The 26057-nt window shown below is 31.0% G+C and overlaps 1 protein-coding gene and 1 pseudogene across 1 annotated transcript; one reads left to right on the top strand and one right to left on the bottom strand.

The window, feature by feature from the left end:
- Positions 1-21440: 21440 nt before the first annotated feature.
- LOC111640266 (protein ABHD11-like) lies at positions 21441-22537 on the top strand. The gene is made up of 4 exons (XM_023386266.1): positions 21441-21596; positions 21670-21852; positions 21931-22118; positions 22370-22537. The coding sequence occupies exons 1-4, from the start codon at positions 21441-21443 to the stop codon at positions 22524-22526; spliced, it is 684 nt and encodes a 227-aa protein (XP_023242034.1). The 3' UTR covers positions 22527-22537.
- A 929-nt stretch (positions 22538-23466) lies between these two features.
- On the bottom strand, positions 23467-25577 carry LOC111640271 (annotated as a pseudogene).
- Between the last annotated feature and the right edge of the window lie 480 nt (positions 25578-26057).

Below are 26057 nucleotides of genomic sequence, written 5' to 3'. Positions count from 1 at the left end.
TTGCCGATCTTGCCCCTATACCCGGGGCAACTTCGTCAATTTCTCTCTTCTTGTAAAGTTGTAATTATTTTAATTATTTTTATTTCCAAACTGATTTTAACCAGTTCTATAGTAAGGTAACATTCCAATAGACAATATGCAAAGCTTTTTTTTCAGTTTACAGCAGTATTTATTACACAAAATTTAAGTAAAGCTTAACATGCCGATCTTGCCCCGGTCTTACCTAATTATTTTCTGAGTGAATTTTGTTAAATTTTCTGGAGATCAAAAACCACACATTTTAAATAACTGTCTAATTAAATAAAATAAATAATAGAAATAATAAAATGTCTAATTTAATGTAAGGATCAACATATTTTGAATGATTCACGTAAAACTAAAAACAAGAACAAACAACTTAAACTTCTTTCCAAGTAAACCGAAATAAATGTTTCTTCTATAAACAATTCCAAATAATTTGTTGGACATTTCCGCGATGGAATTGGAAAGTCAATCTAGTTAGCTTATACGGTTCGTTTTCAGGTGATTTACATTACTTATTTTAAGTAAAATCCATATATAACTGATTGCCTGCTTTAATGTGTGAAGCGCCTAGTAACAACACATATCAAATGAAAGCATTACTTTAACTGATTAAATTAAGTAACAATAAATGATTAAATAAGAAAAAATGTCATCTTTCTCCTAAAGTTTTGAATTAATTAAGTAATAAATTTTTATTTACAATGAACACAGTAAAAAAATAATAACTCGAACGTGCGTGAATTCGTAGTATATGATATTGTCCGATTATAAGCACTTTCTGATTTAACTTTATTGCGACATTAAATTATAAAATATTAAATATGGACTATTTAATACGTTATATTTCTGTTAATTTTAAATAAAATTCCGAAATTTATTTACAGGCTTGTGTTGAGTTTTGGGTAAATCATATTCGCAATTACGTGCATCGTAATTAACTTTTATATTGCTTAATAATCTACATGAAAATTTTAAATAAATTTTTATGTAGATGTTAATGATGACTAACAGCACGTGTTAACGTAATTGATAATCTTTAATTAAAAGACAGAAATAAACCAGCAAAGAATTGTATAACTTCTCCGGCAACATTTTAAAATTTTCACGGCGCTATCTATTATCATATTTTATTAACTATTATAAAATGGCAAAAACCTTAATTTTGTGAGTAGGGATGGGTTTTATAAGTATTGTAAATGCTAATAACCGTAAAATCATCATTAAGTTCGACCCTACTGGAGATAAACACGACCACTCTTATCTCTTTACTCCCTCAACCGTCAACCACCAAAATTTTACAGCATCGATCCTTTTAATAAACAAACTTCCCTGCAAAATTTCAGAAATTTTTGACAAAAAGCTATTAAACTTCAAATAGGGTAATCAAAATATTTCCCCCCACATACACTAAGATCTATACATACAGAAATTAATGCCGATTGTTTTTTGTTTTGTATCTTCAGTTGTACACATTGATCTTTTTTCGCTAATCGAACTAATACGTATAAATATTTTTTAGTTAAATATCTTGACCCATACAGGTAAAGATTTGTCATTTTAATTGTATTTTTCTCTTAATACGAACAATACTAAGAGTCAATCATTGTATGATTTACTCGGCGCATTAAAATGATTGAAAGATTGATCAATCAATATTAATAGCCTTTTATCAAAATAGAATTACATATTACGATATTACTCACCTTCAGCTGTAATCGTATTTCAAAAGAAATGATTGATTTATCGATAAGTTCGATTAAGTTAAAAGCTTTAGTGATTAAATTTTCTATCAGCGAATCAAACAAATCTGAACGAAGAGTACCCTATTATAATTACCGGCATTATATAATGTAAAGAAAATATGCCCAACATTCATTCCTAATCTGAACGATCATTCGGCACAAATATAATTCGCATGATTAAATATAGATCTTGAAGAAAAATGAGCTCGAATATACATGTCTGCAGCAGTTGTTTCCTTAATCAATTCTGGTAAACAGCACTTATCGTTGGTTTACAGCCATTTCTACCTTGTAACTGCAGAAACGGAAAAGAAATACTAAAACATATAAAAGCGATAAATATATATATTCGATTTATAGAATTATCTTTATGGCAGCTTACAATTCTTCTGACATGGCAAACGATTCCTGTTCTGGACGATTATGCACTTTGCATCGGATGGTACGATACTTACGAAGACGATTCCCTATCATTCGAAAGGGATTTAATCTTAGTGAAAATGGTAACGGCAGTGTTTTATTTGATTTATTCTATTGCATTCGCATTCATAAAGAAAACTAAATTTCATTTAAAAACCACTATATACATATTCTGGCAAACTACACTTGGCCAGCCCGTCCGGACGAAGCGCGAACCGACGACCGAACTTCCAGTGTTCAGCGCAACATAACTTTAAGAATTTATTTAGATTGTTCGAGTAAAACAACAAGTATCAACTGAACTTCAAAATTTCAAATTTGTGTCTCTTGCTCAATAGTCGAAACGTAATACGGCTTCAAGCTTTGATGACTGCAAATGACTTTTCTAGGAGAATTTTCAACAATTCTTTCCAAAGAAGTAAAATTGCCTCACACTGTATTACCTCAGAAATAAAGTATTACTTTAATTTATGGCTAATGATCGTTTATAAGTACAATTGCAGTGTTTAAGTGTAACAGTGTTCTCATGTAAACTGTAAATGCAAATTTTATGTCATTGTTTTCTTCTCTTCACTTTGCGAAGCAATGAAATAAATTATTACTGTCTTTGCATATCATAGAGTATTAATCTTATTTTTATTAGTTTCAATTCACAAGAAAACCATTCCACAATAGAACATTCTGTTTAGAATTTTTACATCTCAACTTTTCTAAACAGAAATTTAAAGCAATTTAATTACACCATACAAAATTTTCTTCCTGTACATGTAATCATGCTATAGAAGGAATATTGATTAATTAACGATAAAGTCAATTACTGTATTACTGTCAATTACACTCATTTCCATTAGCTTTTAACAAAAGAATTTCAAATGGGAATTTTATGTCGTAATTAACGACGTTATATAATTTTTCGAAATAAAGATAACAGCATCCATTATAATTATGAACACATTATACGTGGATGATTCTTGAACGTAGATGCAGAAGAAAAATGAGCTCGAATTCACAAGAAGTGTGCACGAGCTGTTTCCTTAGTCCATGTTGGAGAACGGCATTAATCGTTGGTTTACAGCCATTTGAATTATGTAATTGCGCAAACAATAATGGAATAATAAAAAATACAAAAGCAAACGATACTTACATTCGATTTATAGAAGTGTCTTTGTGGAAAGTTACAATTCTTTATATATGGCAAACGATTCCGGGTTTGGACGATNGTGTTTCTAAATATAGTCACTGTAAAACAATGACGTTAACAAAAAAATAAGAAGTACATTGTGAAAGTGATTATCATGTAAACACAAATTGCTTTAATGTCGCTTATGGATGAATACAGAACTTTATAATAAACAGGTAATTAATCACTCCTTGACTAAGTTGTTTTAACTGAATACAGATTTCCTATAATTTGGCCACACGAAAAGTCATCTCTTTTCCTTGTTATTTGTTCGCAAAGAATACAAAACAATACAAGGGAATTGATTACTGATTTATTATGATATCGTATAATAATAAGTTTATCTAAAATAGTAGTAAACTAAAATATAAATGTATTTTATTAATGTTTTGTACGATAAACTTGTCCAAAAACGATAGAGCCATTTCTACTTTAACAGATAAATTGTAATTAATATGCAAAACAACACACAGTTCACAATAGTATAATATAGAAAACATTAGTAGATTAGAGTACAGTACTGTACATAAGAAAATAAAGTGAATGCGAATATCATTGTATATTGGACAACAGCTACTAGGCTATGGTACCTCGTGATAAGTTGTGACGTAGTTAGTTATTATGTGATCGAAGAATCGACACCGGATCCGGGATGCCACGTCACAACTCACCCTACTGTGACCTTAAGGGATACAGAAATTGCAATAGCGATTATGTTTCGTTTACGACGAGCGGTCGCGTTTGTAGGCGGTTGGGTTCGGGATGACATATGATTGAGAGACAAAGTGCTCGGAAGATGCACCCAACTATAATTTAACGTAAACAAATACTCGTTTATTTATGTAACTATTTACACCATATATACATAGAAAAAGACTCTTGCATGGTGCAGTTCGAATGTCCGGTATAGGCAGCTACGGTCTGGCGAACGGCGGCGGGAAGAAAGATCGGTATGGGAAAGACGGTTGGATTACACTTGCTCATGGAGGTGGATCAGCGAACTTTCGTTGACGTCATTGGTCCCTCCTTTTTATGGAGGGTCTTTCTCGTTATTTCTATTGCTTTTTTTATTAATATTATTTGGTCGTGGCCAATAGATATCTTCCTGGTGACATCCGGAAGATGCGTCACCTTTGAAAGGAAGTGAATAGATACAATCGTATCCTTCCATCTTTTTATTAGTTGTTTGAAAAAATATTTAATTAATATAAATTTTAAGCATTATTAAATAAAATTTGAGCTTTCACATTTATATATTTGTTTAAACGCGTGGAATAATGTCTTCCGGAAGGTCTTTTTAGAGGTAATTGGTCCCTATTCAGGGAGGGTTACAGATGTGGAAAACACCTTGAAAACTGCACTTGGCCAGCCAGTCCGGATAAGGCGAGAACCAACGACAGAACTTCCAGTGTTCAGTGCAAGATAATTTTGAGAATTTATTTCTATTGTTCGAGTAAAACAACAAATATCAACTCCACTTTTCTAGTAGAATTTTCAAGAATTCTTTCCAAAAATTTAAGATTGCCTCAGACTATATTACCTCAAAAATAAAGTATTACTTTAATTCATAGAGAATGATCGTTTTTAAACACAATTGCAATGTTTAACTGTAACTGTGTTCTCGTGTAAACAATAAAGGTGAATTTAATGACAATGTGTTCTTCACTTCATTTACCTCCTTTGCGAAGCAATGAACGAAATTATTATTGTCTTTGCAAATCATAGAGTATTAATCTTATTTTAATTAGTTTCGATTCACAAGAAAACCATTCCACAATAGAACATTCTGTTTAGAATTTTTACATCTCAACTTTTCTAAACAGAAATTTAAAGCAATTTAATTACATTATACAAAATTTACCACCTGTACATGTAATCATATTATAGAAAGAATATTGATTAATTAATGATAACGTCAATTCACTTCCATTAGCTTATAACAAAAAAATTTCAAATGAGAGTGTTATCTCGTAATTAAATGACGTTATATAAATTTTATAAATAAAGGTAACAGCATCCATTATAAATATGAACACCTTACACGTGGATGATTCTTGAACGTAGATGCCGAAGAAAGATGAACTCGAATTCACAAGAAGTGTGCACGAGCTGTTTTCTTAGTCCATGTTGGAGAACGGCATTAATCGTTGGTTTACAGCCATTTGAATCGTGTAATTGCGCAAATAAAAATGGAATAATAAAAAATACAAAAGCAAACGATACTTACATTCGATTTATAGAAGTGTCTTTGTGGAAAGTTACAATTCTTTATATATGGCAAACGATTCCGGGTTTGGACGATTACGCTCCTTGCATTGGATGGCACGACACTTACGAAGATGATTCCAACTCATTCGAAAGAAGTCCAATATTGTTAAGAATGATACCCGCAGTCACATTTTTAGGTTATTCTGTTGCCTTCACATTCTTCAAAAACACAAAATTCAATTTAAAATCGAAATTAAGTAATCCATACTTTCGTACCAAAATGATCGACGAAAAGAATGTCTTAATTAGAAATTCTACTTTGCTCGTGTCATTAATTGTAACTGGAATCATTGTTTTATATCAAATTGAAGATGCGTTACATACTTATTCTGGAATTGAAAGAAAACAGAAATTTGTCGGCGAAACACTTTATTGTAGTGTCTTTTCGAGCATAACTCTTTCGTTTCTCATCGGAGGTATCGGTTATGGATTACTATTGGGAGCTTTTATATTGTTAATCGCTCATAAAGAATACGAACAACTTTCGAACGAACTTTTTGCTATAAAGCCAATCGATCTTTATTTACGAAGAAAGCTAAACGAGTTTATGTTCCGTTACGAAGAACTTTGGTCTTTTGTACGGCAATTAAACACTAAATTCAACGTTTGTTTTGGTTGTATTTATTTTAGTATTCTTTGGTTCACAAGCTTTTGGTATTATGCGTATTTCTTTATAGAAATTGATGGAGTTTTAAAATATATATATTCAGCATTTATCGCCGTATTCACATTTATTTGCATAATACTTGCCTGTTTGCTCAGTTGTCTTGCATTTACCGTAAATACCTTTTTTGTATTTGAATAGTTTTTCTTCTTTCATTTATATTTTGTTTATTCTTTTCAGATGCAGAATGCATTTCAGGATGTCAGACAATTTGGGGTTTGTGCCATTGAGATTAAACGAAAACTAAAAGTAAGTAAATGTAACGAATATCTCTTATTATTCCAACGTACGTAATTTTGTCTCTGTTCTTTTAGATTTTGAATTTCATGAAGAGATTCGGAAAAGTCTCTTTAGGTCTTTCGATAGGAGGATTTTTGTTCATTGAGAAGAAAATCCCGTTTAAGGTTTCATTACTTATCTAATTATATAATTGAATTATCAGTATTATATATATTTTGTTTTACCAAATTCCGGTATAATCATCATTTGTTTGTTTTCAGATGGCAAAAACACTACATTCCGTGTTTTCCGGTCTGATGAAGCTAAGAAACCTTTCAAATCGGAAACAAACCTGTGACTACAATTACGAAACGAATCTCACGGGACTAATTTAAATATTTCGGGGAAATTGTCACAAAATGTACTTTTTGTATCATAGCATTTATTCAGTGGTCGTTGGTTCATGCTTCTTCCACGTAGTTTTCCATGTTTTCTTCACATCGATTACTTCACTGGCCTAAATAGGGGTCAGTTTCCCTTAAAGACCTCCTGGTAGACAGCAGATCGCCCACGTGTACGCTTCACTGGGCTTTTTCTCAATTATTTCGTTTGATAAATTGTTTCTTGGATGATGGATTTACCGCAGCATTCAACATACTATAGTTTGCACTCTACTGTAGTAAACATGTATTTTATTATTAAATTACTTAAATATTCATTATATCCAACATAGTTCTTAAAATTAATAGTAATAATAAAAAACTTGTTAACAGATAAGGTGTAGTTGAGTGATCTATTAATTATTTTCTGAGTGAATTTTGTTAAATTTTCTGGAGATCAAAAACCACACATTTTAAATAACTGTCTAATTAAATAAAATAAATAATAGAAATAATAAAATGTCTAATTTAATGTAAGGATCAACATATTTTGAATGATTCACGTAAAACTAAAAACAAGAACAAACAACTTAAACTTCTTTCCAAGTAAACCGAAATAAATGTTTCTTCTATAAACAATTCCAAATAATTTGTTGGACATTTCCGCGATGGAATTGGAAAGTCAATCTAGTTAGCTTATACGGTTCGTTTTCAGGTGATTTACATTACTTATTTTAAGTAAAATCCATATATAACTGATTGCCTGCTTTAATGTGTGAAGCGCCTAGTAACAACACACATCAAATGAAAGCATTACTTTAACTGATTAAATTAAGTAACAATAAATGATTAAATAAGAAAAAATGTCATCTTTCTCCTAAAGTTTTGAATTAATTAAGTAATAAATTTTTATTTACAATGAACACAGTAAAAAAATAATAACTCGAACGTGCGTGAATTCGTAGTATATGATATTGTCCGATTATAAGCACTTTCTGATTTAACTTTATTGCGACATTAAATTATAAAATATTAAATATGGACTATTTAATACGTTATATTTCTGTTAATTTTAAATAAAATTCCGAAATTTATTTACAGGCTTGTGTTGAGTTTTGGGTAAATCATATTCGCAATTACGTGCATCGTAATTAACTTTTATATTGCTTAATAATCTACATGAAAATTTTAAATAAATTTTTATGTAGATGTTAATGATGACTAACAGCACGTGTTAACGTAATTGATAATCTTTAATTAAAAGACAGAAATAAACCAGCAAAGAATTGTATAACTTCTCCGGCAACATTTTAAAATTTTCACGGCGCTATCTATTATCATATTTTATTAACTATTATAAAATGGCAAAAACCTTAATTTTGTGAGTAGGGATGGGTTTTATAAGTATTGTAAATGCTAATAACCGTAAAATCATCATTAAGTTCGACCCTACTGGAGATAAACACGACCACTCTTATCTCTTTACTCCCTCAACCGTCAACCACCAAAATTTTACAGCATCGATCCTTTTAATAAACAAACTTCCCTGCAAAATTTCAGAAATTTTTGACAAAAAGCTATTAAACTTCAAATAGGGTAATCAAAATATTTCCCCCCACATACACTAAGATCTATACATACAGAAATTAATGCCGATTGTTTTTTGTTTTGTATCTTCAGTTGTACACATTGATCTTTTTTCGCTAATCGAACTAATACGTATAAATATTTTTTAGTTAAATATCTTGACCCATACAGGTAAAGATTTGTCATTTTAATTGTATTTTTCTCTTAATACGAACAATACTAAGAGTCAATCATTGTATGATTTACTCGGCGCATTAAAATGATTGAAAGATTGATCAATCAATATTAATAGCCTTTTATCAAAATAGAATTACATATTACGATATTACTCACCTTCAGCTGTAATCGTATTTCAAAAGAAATGATTGATTTATCGATAAGTTCGATTAAGTTAAAAGCTTTAGTGATTAAATTTTCTATCAGCGAATCAAACAAATCTGAACGAAGAGTACCCTATTATAATTACCGGCATTATATAATGTAAAGAAAATATGCCCAACATTCATTCCTAATCTGAACGATCATTCGGCACAAATATAATTCGCATGATTAAATATAGATCTTGAAGAAAAATGAGCTCGAATATACATGTCTGCAGCAGTTGTTTCCTTAATCAATTCTGGTAAACAGCACTTATCGTTGGTTTACAGCCATTTCTACCTTGTAACTGCAGAAACGGAAAAGAAATACTAAAACATATAAAAGCGATAAATATATATATTCGATTTATAGAATTATCTTTATGGCAGCTTACAATTCTTCTGACATGGCAAACGATTCCTGTTCTGGACGATTATGCACTTTGCATCGGATGGTACGATACTTACGAAGACGATTCCCTATCATTCGAAAGGGATTTAATCTTAGTGAAAATGGTAACGGCAGTGTTTTATTTGATTTATTCTATTGCATTCGCATTCATAAAGAAAACTAAATTTCATTTAAAAACCACTATATACATATTCTGGCAAACTACACTTGGCCAGCCCGTCCGGACGAAGCGCGAACCGACGACCGAACTTCCAGTGTTCAGCGCAACATAACTTTAAGAATTTATTTAGATTGTTCGAGTAAAACAACAAGTATCAACTGAACTTCAAAATCTCAAATTTGTGTCTCTTGCTCAATAGTCGAAACGTAATACGGCTTCAAGCTTTGATGACTGCAAATGACTTTTCTAGGAGAATTTTCAACAATTCTTTCCAAAGAAGTAAAATTGCCTCACACTGTATTACCTCAGAAATAAAGTATTACTTTAATTTATGGCTAATGATCGTTTATAAGTACAATTGCAGTGTTTAAGTGTAACAGTGTTCTCATGTAAACTGTAAATGCAAATTTTATGTCATTGTTTTCTTCTCTTCACTTTGCGAAGCAATGAAATAAATTATTACTGTCTTTGCATATCATAGAGTATTAATCTTATTTTTATTAGTTTCAATTCACAAGAAAACCATTCCACAATAGAACATTCTGTTTAGAATTTTTACATCTCAACTTTTCTAAACAGAAATTTAAAGCAATTTAATTACACCATACAAAATTTTCTTCCTGTACATGTAATCATGCTATAGAAGGAATATTGATTAATTAACGATAAAGTCAATTACTGTATTACTGTCAATTACACTCATTTCCATTAGCTTTTAACAAAAGAATTTCAAATGGGAATTTTATGTCGTAATTAACGACGTTATATAATTTTTCGAAATAAAGATAACAGCATCCATTATAATTATGAACACATTATACGTGGATGATTCTTGAACGTAGATGCAGAAGAAAAATGAGCTCGAATTCACAAGAAGTGTGCACGAGCTGTTTCCTTAGTCCATGTTGGAGAACGGCATTAATCGTTGGTTTACAGCCATTTGAATTATGTAATTGCGCAAACAATAATGGAATAATAAAAAATACAAAAGCAAACGATACTTACATTCGATTTATAGAAGTGTCTTTGTGGAAAGTTACAATTCTTTATATATGGCAAACGATTCCGGGTTTGGACGATTACGCTCTTTGCGTTGGATGGCACGACACTTACGAAGACGAAGATTCCAACTCATTCGAAAGAGATCCAATATTGTTAAGAATGGTACCCGCAGTTACATTTTTAGGTTATTCTGTTGCCTTCACATTCCTCAAAAAGACAAAATTCAATTTAAAATCGACGTTAAGTAATCCATACTTTCGTACCAAAATGATCGACGAAAAGAATGTCTTAATTAGAAATTCTACTTTGCTCGTGTCGTTAATTATAACTGGATTCATTGTTTTATTTCAAATTGAAGATGCATTATATACTTATTCTGGAATTGAAAGAAAACAGAAATTTGTCGGCGAAACACTTTATTGTAGTGTCTTTTCGAGCATAACTCTTTCGTTTCTCATCGGAGGTATCGGTTATGGATTACTATTGGGAGCTTTTATATTGTTAATCGCTCATAAAGAATACGAACAACTTTCGAACGAACTTTTTGCTATAAAGCCAATCGATCTTTATTTACGAAGAAAGCTAAACGAGTTTATGTTCCGTTACGAAGAACTTTGGTCTTTTGTACGGCAATTAAACACTAAATTCAACGTTTGTTTTGGTTGTATTTATTTTAGTATTCTTTGGTTCACAAGCTTTTGGTATTATGCGTATTTCTTTATAGAAATTGATGGAGTTTTAAAATATATATATTCAGCATTTATCGCCGTATTCACATTTATTTGCATAATACTTGCCTGTTTGCTCAGTTGTCTTGCATTTACCGTAAATACCTTTTTTGTATTTGAATAGTTTTTCTTCTTTCATTTATATTTTGTTTATTCTTTTCAGATGCAGAATGCATTTCAGGATGTCAGACAATTTGGGGTTTGTGCCATTGAGATTAAACGAAAACTAAAAGTAAGTAAATGTAACGAATATCTCTTATTCTTCCAACGTACGTAATTTTTTCTCTGTTCTTTTAGATTTTGAATTTCATGAAAAGATTCGGAAAAGTCTCATTAGGTCTTTCGATAGGAGGATTTTTTTTCATTGAGAAGAAAATCCCGTTTAAGGTTTCATTACTTATCTAATTATATAATTGAATTATCAGTATTATATATATTTTGTTTTACCCAATTCCGGTATAATCATCATTTGTTTGTTTTCAGATGGCAAAAACACTACATTCCGTGTTTTCCGGTCTGTTGAAACTAAGAAACCTTTCAAATCGGAAACAAACCTGTGACTACAATTACGAAACGAATCTTACTGGACTAATTTAAATATTTTGGTGGAAATTGTCACAAAATGCACTTCTTATTTTATAATAATTTTTCAGTGGTCGTTTTTCCATGTTTTCTTCACATTAGTTACTTCATTGGCCTAAATAGGGGCCAGTTTCTCTTAAAGACCTTCTAGAAGATAGCAGATCGCCCACGTGTCCTAATATCAAATGCGTATATCTAAATATATAACTTATTTAATTCATGAAATAAATTCAAATACAGAATTTATGTTGAATTCTTTGCAGAAAACACAAAAAAAATAAGAAAACGACAATACTAAACTCAAGTTTACAGTACACGTGAAAAATTAAATTGACTTCCTGCTACAGTTCAATGAATCAGATCTTTTCTTTAATGATTTAATGGAGTTTCAAACATATATAATACCTTTAATTAACGGATTTATGTAGTGTTGAATGTCAGGTGTCAATGTACAACGTTTAGTGCATTCTAGTGACCAATGTACGTTATTTTGTAGTGGAATTTTTTACTAGCAAGAACATTGATTGAAATACAGTCTGTATAGGCCTATTAGAAGTTGCCTCGACCGGTTATAGTCGTTTAAACGCAGTGTTTAATTGAACACTGGAACACTGCTTAATATTTCCTTGTCAGTTTGGCCACTATCGTTGTTTTATGAACTTTACCCAAAGTGAAAGAACGAATCTCGAATGGTGTCGAAGTATCCGTCCGTAAATTGGAATGGAAAGTAAGTCCAGTTAATTAGATTAATTTCTGATCAATCAAGAATCATTTTAGATCAATTTCTGTCCATTAGATCAATTTCTGGTGGCTGTGTCACATTCGATGGAAAGTCGAAATTCGTACAAGAAAGCCTGGGCAGAAGAAAGGTTGTTTTCCAGCAGAAAAACAACTATTTCCATCAAGGCCTCTTATGCTCGATGGATTCTTTCACGATTTCTTCGGACTCCTTTCTGTCCAGTCCCGTCTGACGTGACATTTTTTCCACCGTCCATTGTGGAACTTCGGGAACTCCTTCGCCGCATCTTTCGGAAGCACCCGTATTACACGAGGCGCCATTCTCGGACTCTTCATTGCCCGAGGTGTGCCACTTCTTCAATTCTATGAAATTTTTTTTTTTTTTGTTCGTTCAATCTTTACAAGCAGTCAATTTCTCAATACAAATTTCTAATATTATTCTAATGTATTAAAATGTATTTTTCAAGTTTTCTTCTTTGAATATTTTAAAAATTAAGTAGTAAATTACGAAATTATTTTACATTTCGGTAATTTTAATTGAGAATTTGTAATTCCGACAGATTATTCCAGTCGACACAGGTAACTCGATTTAAATATTTAATAAATTAAGTAAATTAATGCCAGAAAAATTAATTTTTTCATTAAAAAGATTGGGCCATTGACCCTCACTAAAAGGTATTTCGTAGCTAGGTGAATGTATATTCGGTAAGGAGGAAAGTTTTTCTTATTTATTTATTTTAATTCTGAAGGGGGGAAAAACAAAGCATAAAATAACGTTGCGAAAATAAATTTCTTCATTGTTTAATTCTCGAATTACTAAATTTAATTAAATTTCATTAAATATTAAAATAGAAAAAGTGTTACACTTATCAGTTGTGGTGTTTAATAATACAGTACAATTCATTTTTCACTATATTAAGAGTGCAGAATGATCACACCACAATACAAAACTGTAAAAAAATTTAACTTAATTCCAGGAAAAAAATAGCAATTTAAAGGTTATTTATTTATTTATTTGAAAGTATTTCCTGTTATATTTAAACAGCTTGTTTTGTTAACAATTTTCCTCATTTTACAATCGATATAATACGATAAATACTCGTGAACACAGCATTATCTATTCTGGAATAATATGGATAAAACTCAGTAAGTTCATACATTAATTTAACACACTGTAGTGTTCGTTTTCGTAATTTTTTCCCCTTTCTTTCTTTGCCAAAGGGACGATCTGGCATACGACGTTTACGACGGCGAAGATGATGGAATCTTGGTGGAACCTTTATCTCCAATCGTTATTTTTCACGCTGCTTTCGATCACAAACGAAATTGGGCAGAAATAGCTAACGAAATTGCCGAAAAAACTGTTCGAAAGGTAAAAATTTTCTGTCGATTTAAATATACTAAAAGTGAGTAACTCATTTTCCGTATTGCAGGTATTCGTATTAGACATGAGGGATCACGGTGAATCGCCTAAGACTTCTACCATGAATCACGAAAACAACGTTAACGATCTGGAAAATTTTTTAAACCATTTAAACCAACCTTGCGTTGTTATAGGACATAGTTTAGGAGGGACGGCAGCAATAGATTTGGCTTTTAAACAGGTTTGTTTCTTCAAAAACATCTTTACGCTTGTCATTTCTTAATTTTCATCTCCTTTAATTTAGCCTCATCTAGTTAAAGACCTGATTATGATCGACATATCTCCATTGAGATATCCAGAAGGTGAGGAAGTATACGGTGTATTCTTGTGTAAAAATTTGAAACGAATATTATTAGAAATTCCAAAAGAATTAAGTCTCTTCAAAGCTCGATCCATAATTGAAAATGAAATGAACAAATCTTTAACGGTAAGTTAAAATTATTTTGATCAATGTTTTCTTTCTTTAGTCTTGTTTGATAGACACTACAAGTATCTTTGCTTCTATGTCTGTCAAATCAGTAAATTATCATGCTCTAAACTTACTATAAATCAGGTATTAAGCTCTAATATTACTGTTGTAATGAAAGAATACAGCAATAAGTTATGTGCGACACACCAAATCCCCCAGACATTTGAAGTTTTGTTTACGTGAAAAACACTAATATTGAATCTTATTTCTTAACTTTTTATTTCAGTGTTCGAGCTTTGTGAAAATTGTTTGTTCTAATTTAATAAAAAAGGAAGAAGGTTGGAAATGGAACGTAGGCATCGACGTAATACAGAAGTTATCAGAGATTAAAGCGATGAAAAATGTATATCCAATAAGGGGTTCGTTCGATGGAAAGTGTCTTCTTATTCATTCTGACACTTCGCAATACGTCATGTAAGTCAGGTTTATCGTAAATTATTAGAACCATTCCTGCCTGTTCTATAATAAAGGCTAATGCAATATGTTTTATGAATTGTATCATATCCTGTGTTTTTCTCACATCACACCTAAAATTATAAACTTTAATGGAAATTTTATGTAATAAAACCGGTTATTTTTTTTACTATTTCAGACCTAAATATGACTACGAAATGTTGAAGACGATCTTTCCTAAAATAAAAATCACATGTTTTAAAAATTGTAGCCATTGGATCCACGTGGAAAAGCGAAACGAATTGATATACGAAATTATTCAACATTTGAATCAGCACTGATGAAAATTATTTAAGAAATGTCGGCAGATTCGGACACTCGGATACTTAAATGTATTATCTTCACACTTATTTTATAAATTATTCTGAAAAAAAAATGTGCTAAGTTTGGTTGGGAATTACAAAAGCATTGTTAAAAATCCGTGTAACTTTTTATTAAAATATTCAAACAGTTCACGTTTTTGTTGTTCTCTCTTAGAAGACAAAACACAGGTTTTTGTATACGTAAATATAAAGTACACCTTAGAATAACGAGAGATAAAATCGTGGGACGTTCTAATACCAAGAGCAAAATGGGTCATTATTAGATTACAATACTTAAAATAAAACTTCTTTGGAATAATTTTACGTATAAAAGAATAACGAGAATTATCAAAAGTGTATATTAGTTGATAATAAATATTTAATAAACCTCTCTATAGGTAAACCCCGTTCTATTAAAACCAATTACTTATTGCATTTTGCATTTTTATGCAATAATTAACCAATTTATTTGTTTAGGATCCTCTTATTAACCACTATAAAACAGTACACAACTAAACGAACAGTTCTGGAACTTTATTTTAATTACTACACGTATTTATACACTGTATATAAGTACAAAAACCCAATGCTATAATGGTGTTACAATTACCTCAACATGATTAATTTTCTACTTATTGAAATAACTGTTGACTTCACTGGCATCATTCCCAGAATAAGAAATGTCAACATTTATCTGTCGTGTATAATTCACTTTCGTCTAGATATGTATCTAAATATATACACGAATATTTAGATACTGTGAACGAAGTCACCCGGCTGCTAACTTCAATTTTAAGAGTAGTAATGATTTGGGCAGCTTTGATCACAAAATTAATTTCAGATGTCGATTAAATTAATACAGTAGAATGTCGATTATCCGAATCAATTGGGGACTGGGGTTGTTCGGAAGATCGCTGTTTCGGATAACCGATCGTGTACGAAAAAATATATTAATTTATCCCATCTTGACATTTTTCTCCGTTGCGTGTCGCTTCGCGTTGAATTTTCGTCGATGTTAAGCCTAACGAAGACTATTGTATCGTTAAAAATTATTTTTTTTATTTTGTACGAACAAAGTAAATATATTGAAAAATATAAAAACAATAAAAAATTATACTTCAGAAGTTAATTTAGTATCAAAAACGTAAAATATTTGAGTAGCTCAAGACATAGCCAAAGATTGCAGCGCCACAGCACTGGCGAAAATTGAAATTTGCCGACTGGAATTGTTTCGGATGATTGACTTTCGGATAATCGATGTTCTACTGTATATATAAGAATTTCATTTTTGTATTTATATATATATATATATGTAAGTTTTGTTCTTCAAAGTTGCTAATTTGAAATATCCTTTTTCCTCTGTTTTTGAGTCAAGAGATGGTATAAATACTGCGTATAAGAGAGTAGTTCGATACCTCGCCGAGAACTTCTTTTGAGAGAACCTCTTATAAAAGATCATCGTCTTCAGAAAGTAAGTATTTTTATTTAAAACTTTTGCCATTGACAAAAAGTTTGACTTAGACCTAACTCTAGATAAGAGTAAACCTTCGAAAAATTTACAAGTTCATTGACTTATTATACTAGAGAGGTTGAGGCAGACGTTTTAAACGTGTAAACGTGTACTTGTAGCGTTCGGCGCCGCTTTCATTTTTATAACGAATCTATTATTTTAAATAAAAATTAACAGTTAGACATAAGAATTCGGCAATTATTTTGTAGGGTTTATATCTATCATATGAAAAACAAAATATTAAGGAACTACAATGGGAGGTTCGTTTCCTTGGAGTTTAATATTCTTTATACTCTTTCTTGACTATATTTAAATAAATACTCGCTAATATAAATTTAAATGTATAGGAATTAATTGAAATATATTTAAAACTAATCTAATTGTACATACTTTAATATATAACTAATACAGATAGTGTTACAATTTTATTATGTTTTTAGTTAACTTAATTAAATAAGTTATTTTTAAAATAAATTACCTGATTGTTGTAAAATTTATTCTTAAAGTTTATTGACATATAATAATTTACATTGAGGTGAGATGAGTTCATAAAAAAAAAAAATGTATATAATCAGAGTATTATTTTATAAATTATTATCTTTAATTAGAGTTTATCACTTAAATAAATATTATTTCAAAGAAATTATGGTTTAGAGAGTAGATATACACAGAGTAATTATAAAAATGATTACGGGAATAATAATAAATTGGGCTTCAATTGGAAGAAATTGTAGACATATAAATTCCCACTGTCGTCTGTATTTGTGTCATTCCTTAAGTAGAAGTAAGATAGAAGAAAGATGAGGTTTTACATGGAAACCGTATGGACAGGAGACCCCTTCTGACTTATGTTATTTCAATTCTCGTTAACATCGTTTATCGTTACGTAAATTTAAAGTAATTTGATTAAAAATAATGCTTGCGAACGTAATTCTAACACCAACAATTCAGATTAAAACTAGAAATTCGCATTAAAAAAACTAGAAAAGGCATAAAATGTGTGGGTCAATAATAGCTGGGTGCATTGTACCAAATGACTACTTGTCAGAAAGTAATTGCCGTCCTTCAATTGTCGTCGACGTTTTAATGCCACGGTAAATATAAGGAATTCTCGTTCCAGTCATTGAACCAAAAGCAATTTTTGTGTCATTTAAACGATTATTTCGTTATTTGCAGGAGACGTGTCACGTAACGTTAGTTGTTTACAAATTTCGTAATAAGTTAGAAGATACGGGTTGATCACTAGTGTAGCGGGTAAACGACAACATACGTAAATTACAATAAAAAAAAGTCGTTAAAGGAAAGAATAAAAATCGTCGTCGTCGTCGTCATCGGTGGCGAGAACCTCTCGACTGTTCGAAATTGTGGAGTAACCTTGACTTTCCGTAGATGGAGAGCGTTAAGTATGAAAATTTCTTTTATATTCTATTGTTAAGTAGTAATTAATATTTTCTTCTACTTAATATACTTATCTGCAGACGTATAAATTATTCTAAGCCCTATGCTTAAGCGAAGGCACGCATTGGTAACGTGTTGCTTTACCAGTCGACCCCCCTATAATACTGTTGATTTTCCGTTTTATATGAATTCCATGTTGTACGAGTCACTTAGATTTTACAAATACGTGTGCCGGACTGTGAACGGCTCACGTATTTGTAAAATCTAAATGACTCATACAACATGGAATTCATATAAAACGAAATTATCAACAGTGTTATACGGGGGGTCGACTGTACCTTATCCCGTCAAACTATATCTTTGTATATGAACATAGTTTCGAATGGTTTTATATTCTTAATTAATATTTTAAATAATTCTTATTAGCTACAGATAGAAGTACTTAGCAGCATTTTATATTTTCTTTTAAGGAAATGTAAAATTTATTAGAAACGTGTTGCAGGCGTTTATCATAGTCATGAATCACAGTTTTTAATTATAGTAGGATATTTTGTAATTTATCCTCGAAATATAATGTAAATTCGATTTAGAAATAAATTTTCACTGTTCGAGATAACAGCGTATCGTCTCACTTCTGTAGATGGAGAGCGTTAAGTATGAAATTTAATACTTTAAATTTATACTTAAATTAATATTCTTATTTAAAGAAATATAAATTATTTTTATGATGTNAATCTAAATGACTCATACAACATGGAATTCATATAAAACGAAATTATCAACAGTGTTATACGGGGGGTCGACTGTACCTTATCCCGTCAAACTATATCTTTGTATATGAACATAGTTTCGAATGGTTTTATATTCTTAATTAATATTTTAAATAATTCTTATTAGCTACAGATAGAAGTACTTAGCAGCATTTTATATTTTCTTTTAAGGAAATGTAAAATTTATTAGAAACGTGTTGCAGGCGTTTATCATAGTCATGAATCACAGTTTTTAATTATAGTAGGATATTTTGTAATTTATCCTCGAAATATAATGTAAATTCGATTTAGAAATAAATTTTCACTGTTCGAGATAACAGCGTATCGTCTCACTTCTGTAGATGGAGAGCGTTAAGTATGAAATTTAATACTTTAAATTTATACTTAAATTAATATTCTTATTTAAAGAAATATAAATTATTTTTATGATGTTTCTCTTTATTTAATTTTATAAAATATTCACTATAATAATGATAAATTAGGATGAGAAATTTTAATTCCCATTTTTCACTCGATCCTGTAAAAATAGGGATCAACGTATAGATTGATAGAGTTAGAAAATTAATGGTAGACATTTTGATGATTGATACTTTTTAATAGAATCTATATAAATGGCTATTACAGCTTTTATAGGATTGTGTAATGCTTTTATGGCCAATTGAAATGCTTCAAAATCTATTAGGATTGCATCCTATACTTTTATATAAGTAAAAATTAGGATTAGTAACACTTAATAAAACATTAATAATACCTTATATCGCTGAGAATACTTTATTTATGTTTCAATTTTTCTTTTATAAAGAACTTCCATGCCGAAGCTAAACCCTCTGCATCTCTTGCATTGATACAGCCATCCTTTAATTTACTTTTATAGATTTCTATCTTTTTATGTTGCAAAGCTAACGATAGGAACCGCACAAAATTGAGAATACTTCTACACTAGGGATTGTATACCGGTTAACCGATAAATTGGCAAAAAAACATTCGGTAAATTTACCGGTAATTCGGTAAATGAAAAATCCATACTAGAAATTTCTATGTAGAAAATATTGTGTTTATAGATATTTAAATGGGCTAAAGGGACATTGAAAAAAAAAACAAAAAAACAGGTAAGTACAGTAGATTCCCCTATAAGACGGGTTCCTATAATTACGATTCCTATAAGACGGCGAAAAAATTGTGGCGGTATCCGTAAACAACGGTAAAAAAACTCCTATAATTACGTAAAACGTCATCAGGCGGCCGAACTACTTTCCCGCGCCGTCCAGCGCCACGCTACGGACAGTTTAGGCGGGTAAATTGAGTTTAGTATCGTCTGTACATATAATTATATATAAATTAGGTACTGTATATGTAATTATATATTAACTTAATTTATTGTAACTTTATTATAATTATATATATACTTTCCGCCGTCTAGCGCCACGCTACGGACAGTTTAGGCGAGCTATCGTCTGTACAGTGTGTAAATTAGGTACCGTAAGTCTAATACAGCACTGTAATTTTATACATTTCTTGTGAAAGGAACATTTCTTATTCAACGGCGATTAAAATTATTTATATTAATGATGTCTCCAAAGTTCAACGAAGTTTTCGCAGAAAAATAACATCAGAAATCGCGGCCGCGGTTTGCTGCGCTGTTCCGCGACGAAAACAAGCTTGAGCAACGGCGATATCGAACGGTGCACACTCGGTAAGTAATCATACAATTTTTTGTTTATAGCGTAGTTTATACGGATTATTTCCAAAAAAATTATACATATTTTGGAAATGTTGAGTCGAATTAGTCTAGAATCGATTAATTTTATGGAAGAAAACCTTTCAAACAGCCGTAGTCCGTAAACTTCACACGTGTCGGGCTGTGATTGGCAAGGACTCGTACAAAATTGATTCATAAAGAACGGAACGTATCTACCGTGTTATAGGGGGATCGACTGTTATAAGCAACAATATACCTCATTATTAATTTTATGTGAGATAGTTTTTGTTTAATTTTAATTTAATGACCATTCGTCCAACAAGTGTTGAATCAGAAAGGGTATTCTCGGGATCTGGATTATTTTGTTCAAAAAAACCACTGAAGCCTCCGCCTGTGCCATATTAGATAAAACCGTGTTACAGTGTCCTTTACTAATGTCATAATTAGCCGTTTAATTATAATTAGTCGTTTTGTCGTGATTATAGGCCTATATATCATAGGTTTATGTATAAGTGAAGATATTAACTTTCAACTGTAAATTCTCGAATGACTTACTGGTAATATTAATTAAGATCGGTGCAGACATATGTAATATAAAAGGGTTTTTATTTAGGTTCATAATTGTTATTTAAAATCTTTCATTGAAGTGCCAATAACTATACATCTTACCTTATAATTTGCTCTTTTCATAAAGTTTCAATGTATTATTTGCACCAGAGACGAGCTGGCATACGACTTATACGACGGCGAAGACGATGACGGCATGACGGAACCTTTGTGTCCAGTTGTTATTTTTCACGGTACCTTCGATCACAAAGGAAATTGGGTGAATATTGCTAAAGAAATTGCCGAGAAAACAGTCAGAAAGGTAATTCCTTCGTTACAGGTAATTGTTTTAATATAGACTGGACCCTTTTTCGTATATCCGTGTTTAAGGTATACGTGTTGGACATGCGAGATCATGGAGATTCGCCAAAAACATCGACCATGTCCCACGATAGTAACGTAAGAGATTTGGAGAACTTTTTAAGAAAGCTGAAGAAACCTTCGGTGTTGGTAGGACACAGTTTAGGTGGAACAGCTGCCATAGACTTAGCCTTTAAACAGGTTTGTTAGTTAAATTATACATTAATTTTTTTAAATACTACGATGTACTTAATATTTGATAAATATAACGTAGCCAAACTTAGTTAAAGAATTGATAATGATCGACATTTCGCCGTTGAAATATCCAGAAAAGGAAGAAGATTATGGTTTGAATGTTTGCAACGAAACAAAACGACTGATACTTAAACTGTCAACAATTACTAATCAAGTTGAGGATATTTCTATAATAAAAGAAGAATTTAATAAATCAATTATGGTAAATTCCACAATATTAATAATGTTATTAATTATGGGAAAAAAATTATTAAGTTTAAACGAAAGATTTTGTCATTAGTCTCCTAGTTTAAGTAAGATTATGTGCTCGAATTTGGATAAACATGGTGAAAATTGGAGATGTAAAGTTAATATAGAACCTATAGAGAAGATGGGAAAGCTGAAAGCAATGAGAAAAGTTTACCCTTTAAGAGGAAAATTTGAAGGAAGATGTCTTCTTATTCACTCAGATTCATCTGGATATGTCGTGTAAGTACATACATACTGTTTATTTCTTCTATAACTATGTTTTCTTTCTTACTATTTTTGTGTCGCGGTGTTATCAAAACACGACAATGCATATTATGAAACAAAGAAGTGGTTGCAAGCCTTGAGGAATGGCTTAATGGAATGTTGTAATTCGAGCTAAAATTTAAGTAAAATAGGAATATATATAGTGTAAGATTTATTTTATTTAATATAAAAATATATAAAAAATAATACGTTTTTATATTTTAAAGTCCTGGATGTGACTACGAAGTGTTAAAGACGACCTTTCCCAAGATAAAGATTGTGTGTTTAAAAAATTGTAGTCATTGGATCCACGTGGATATGCCAAGAGAATTGACATATTATATTATTCAACACCTCAATAGAAATAGCGTCACGGCTCATTAAACACAATAAATCAGTAGCTTTAATTATTATAAATTTAAAATGGCTTTCGAAATAAGGAAAATAAAAGAAAATAATGAAGTAAAAGTGTTGGAAATTTTATAACTCCTTAAAAAATATATTATGAAATTAGAAGTACAGTTTTAAAGTATATAAGCACGATCTATCCTCGTTATAACGAACTAAACAAGAGCAAACGTGGTCCGTTAGTAGCGAATATCGATGACACGGAGATGAATATCGATGTATCTGATTAATTAATAACTGCCAAGTCACACCCGGCGTAGTGTTGACTTCAAAAATTGCTTGTCGATCCTGTTTGATACGTTCAAAATCCAATAAACCGTTGAATCGTTACCTTACCGTACAATGTAACCTTCCCGTGTAATTATGTAATTCGAGGATAAAAATGCAATTAAAATGCAGGAAAAATTTTCTTGTTTACTTTATTACATTAGGAAAGTCTTTAATAAATAGAAAGAGAGGTATAAAAATACATGAAGGATTACACAAGTTCCGCTAGGGTGTTTTCAGGCGCAGCAGTCGGACCGTATATAACCATTAAAAAATTTAAAGTATAAAAAACCGATGGGAATATTTAACTCGTTCCGTAGAAAAAGAGGGCCCACCATTGGCCAAGCGGTGTTTGTATCCTAAACACTAGGAATTCGATCGTGAGTATGCGCCTCGCTCGGATGGGCTGACCACGTGGAATTTCCCGGGTTTTCTCCACGTCTGTAACGTCTAAATAGGGGCCAGTTTCCCTTAAGGAACACCTCCTAGATCCAATACACCTTTGACAACAGAAATTTAATAGTATCTAATGAGAAATGTTCTATCTACAAAACAAAACAGTAAAATGCAAATTTATTTACTTATTTATTAAACATATATATTATACACAGAACATTTTCATTCACAATATGTAGTAATATAACGGTAAGTTGATTTATAATATCTCAAGGTCGTACGAAACTGGATAACACAACTTTTAATTAAGATGTAAACGTCATAAAGGTCATTTATAATGGACGGTGACGTTATTTAGACATTTGTATTTTATTGATCTAACGTTTCGTAAAGAGATTTTGAGAGTTGGAGGAAGACATCTGAGCCTTAGACATAAGGCAATCTGGAGGGTGTGAGAACTTTAAAAAGAAAAGTACTAATTGTTATTGCTTAAAATAGAATTTTAATTATTATTGACGTAAAATTTAAGAAACAGTACCAAAAAAAAAACATATAAGTTATCGTAATATTTCCTTGAATGACCTCAAAAAAATAAAAGCCTTCGAGCAAGTTTGGGGAAACACTCGCGTGTAACGTATTTACAAGTATTTATTTAAATAGAATCTTGGGTTATTCCAAAAAATTAACCATAGCTTGACGACATTGTTTTAACTAAATATTACAGAATTAAACCCTATAATAGTATAATTAAATTTGTAATTATATAAAACTTATAATTAAAATTGCTGATCTGTTAGAAAAACAAGAGAAACAAGTAACATACCTACAAAAAAAGAAATATTAACATAAGACGTTCACCAATCTCGATCAAACTTCTCCCGTGTATAGTTTATTGTATTAAATTTCACTATATAAGCTACACTAGTATAATATAAATAGGATTTTTAATAAGGTGTACTGAAAACAATACTAAAATACGCTAAAACTATAATTTAATTTGTTCTCTATTCTATATGACCTCGATCCTTTGTCTGATGATCACACATTTAAATAATTTTATATAAAATTTAATTCTTCCACCCTTTATTAATGTCTAATTATAACATTTACTATTCGAAAATCATTTTTCTATATTTAAATTAACAGAGAAACAGGTTTGTGTTAATACACCACACAGTTCCTAGTATGAATGAGTTAATTTCCAGGAAGTAGGTTAATGTAGTGTTTAAATTTAATCATTGTATACGTGTTTAAGAAGATAATTTTCTTTATTATATAACTTTTGAAATACAAATTATTGAAAGAAATCGTATAACAACGAGCCTTTTCCTACTCACCCCATTAGTTAGTTGTAAGAATACACCAATATTTAAATTGAATTTATAACTTGAAAGGGAGGTACTTTTTTATACGAAACACCGTTTTAAGTATAAAGTGTTTCCACACGGTTGTTGGAAAGAAGGGGAGCCAAAAACTCATCATTTCGTGAAACCAGTAACCGGTGGTGTAGTCACTTACTCCTAAAGTTTTAATGGCGTGTTTAGTATATTCTTTGCTGGACGGTACTAAAACTTTCACAGACATAAACTTTATTAATCTGGTAGATACGTAACTCGGTATGAGCGATTGTATGTCCACTCCTGTATCCGAATATTCGTAAATAATTCCTCTAGTGAAACGATCGGAGAATGCTTTACACGATGAATATATGCTTAAACGTGGCATGGGATTGAGCGAAGAGAAGGAGGACACGGTAATAATGGCACCTCTGTTCTTCTCCAACATTGTTGGAAGTACCATATTTGTCAGATTTACCACGGCACCGATGTGTAAACCGATCATAATTAACATATTTTCTTCTGTTTCTTGAAGGAATTGACAAGGAAGTTTGCCAGCTACTCCGGCATTACTAACTAAAACACCTATCTCCTTCCCCTTTAGTTCTTCCCGCAAACGTTGATAAACACTACTTTCTGATAAATCAGCATTGATGTAGCTGCATTTTACACTGTACAATTGTTCGATTTCTTCGGATGTATTTTGAAGAGCTTCTAGTTCGTTACTAATGAGAACAATGTTCATACCTTTTTTAGCAAATTCCAATGCGTAGCTTCTTCCTATACCGGAGCTACCACCGGTTACCACTGCCCATTCTCCATATTCTTTACGAGGAGGGAAACACTGGCGAATGATATACACGTAGAAAAATCGATAAACACGTAGAAAAATCGATAGCAGAATATAAAATGTTGCCAAAACACCAACAGGAAACAGAATATATTCGTAATTCTGAAGAGAATAAGAAGATCCGTAACACCAAAACTGCTGACCGGCTGACATTTTGCTATTGTAATAATGTGTGAGACTCGTATATAATCTATCAAGAAATCCCCTTAATGCTATTGGAGACGTTCCAAATTCTCTACCCTTTCGAAGAAAACAGTAGATTTCTCAATCTGTAGGTCGTGATCCGATAAATGGAAATAATTAATCAATAATTAGCGCTGTTATATTTAAGTTTTAATATATTATAACTGATAAATACAATATAAAAAGACTATATAAATTTATATTATTTTCGTGTTTTCCCTTGTTGTTTCGAAACTTTAGGTAAATTCTCCAAATTTCGTNTTGCTCTATCCGAGTATGGAAGCTTGTAAGATTGTTGGATTTCTTATGATTGCCAATTGTAAATGTACAGAGAGTTTTTGCTCGAAAAGGAATAGAAGAATTTCATCAATTTTCTTTCGGTTTTACATGCATTTTGTGGAATTATTTTGGTGGTTAATGACAATTAAAGCTCCCCTAGAAATGATTGACGGTAATATAATATGCGGCGGTTGG

The sequence above is a fragment of the Centruroides sculpturatus genome, unplaced genomic scaffold, assembly GCF_000671375.1.
Source record: "Centruroides sculpturatus isolate CEXI.00-Female unplaced genomic scaffold, Cexi_2.0 scaffold1306, whole genome shotgun sequence".
Taxonomy (NCBI): Eukaryota; Metazoa; Arthropoda; class Arachnida; order Scorpiones; family Buthidae; genus Centruroides; species Centruroides sculpturatus.
This window is presented reverse-complemented; position numbering and strand designations above follow the sequence as displayed.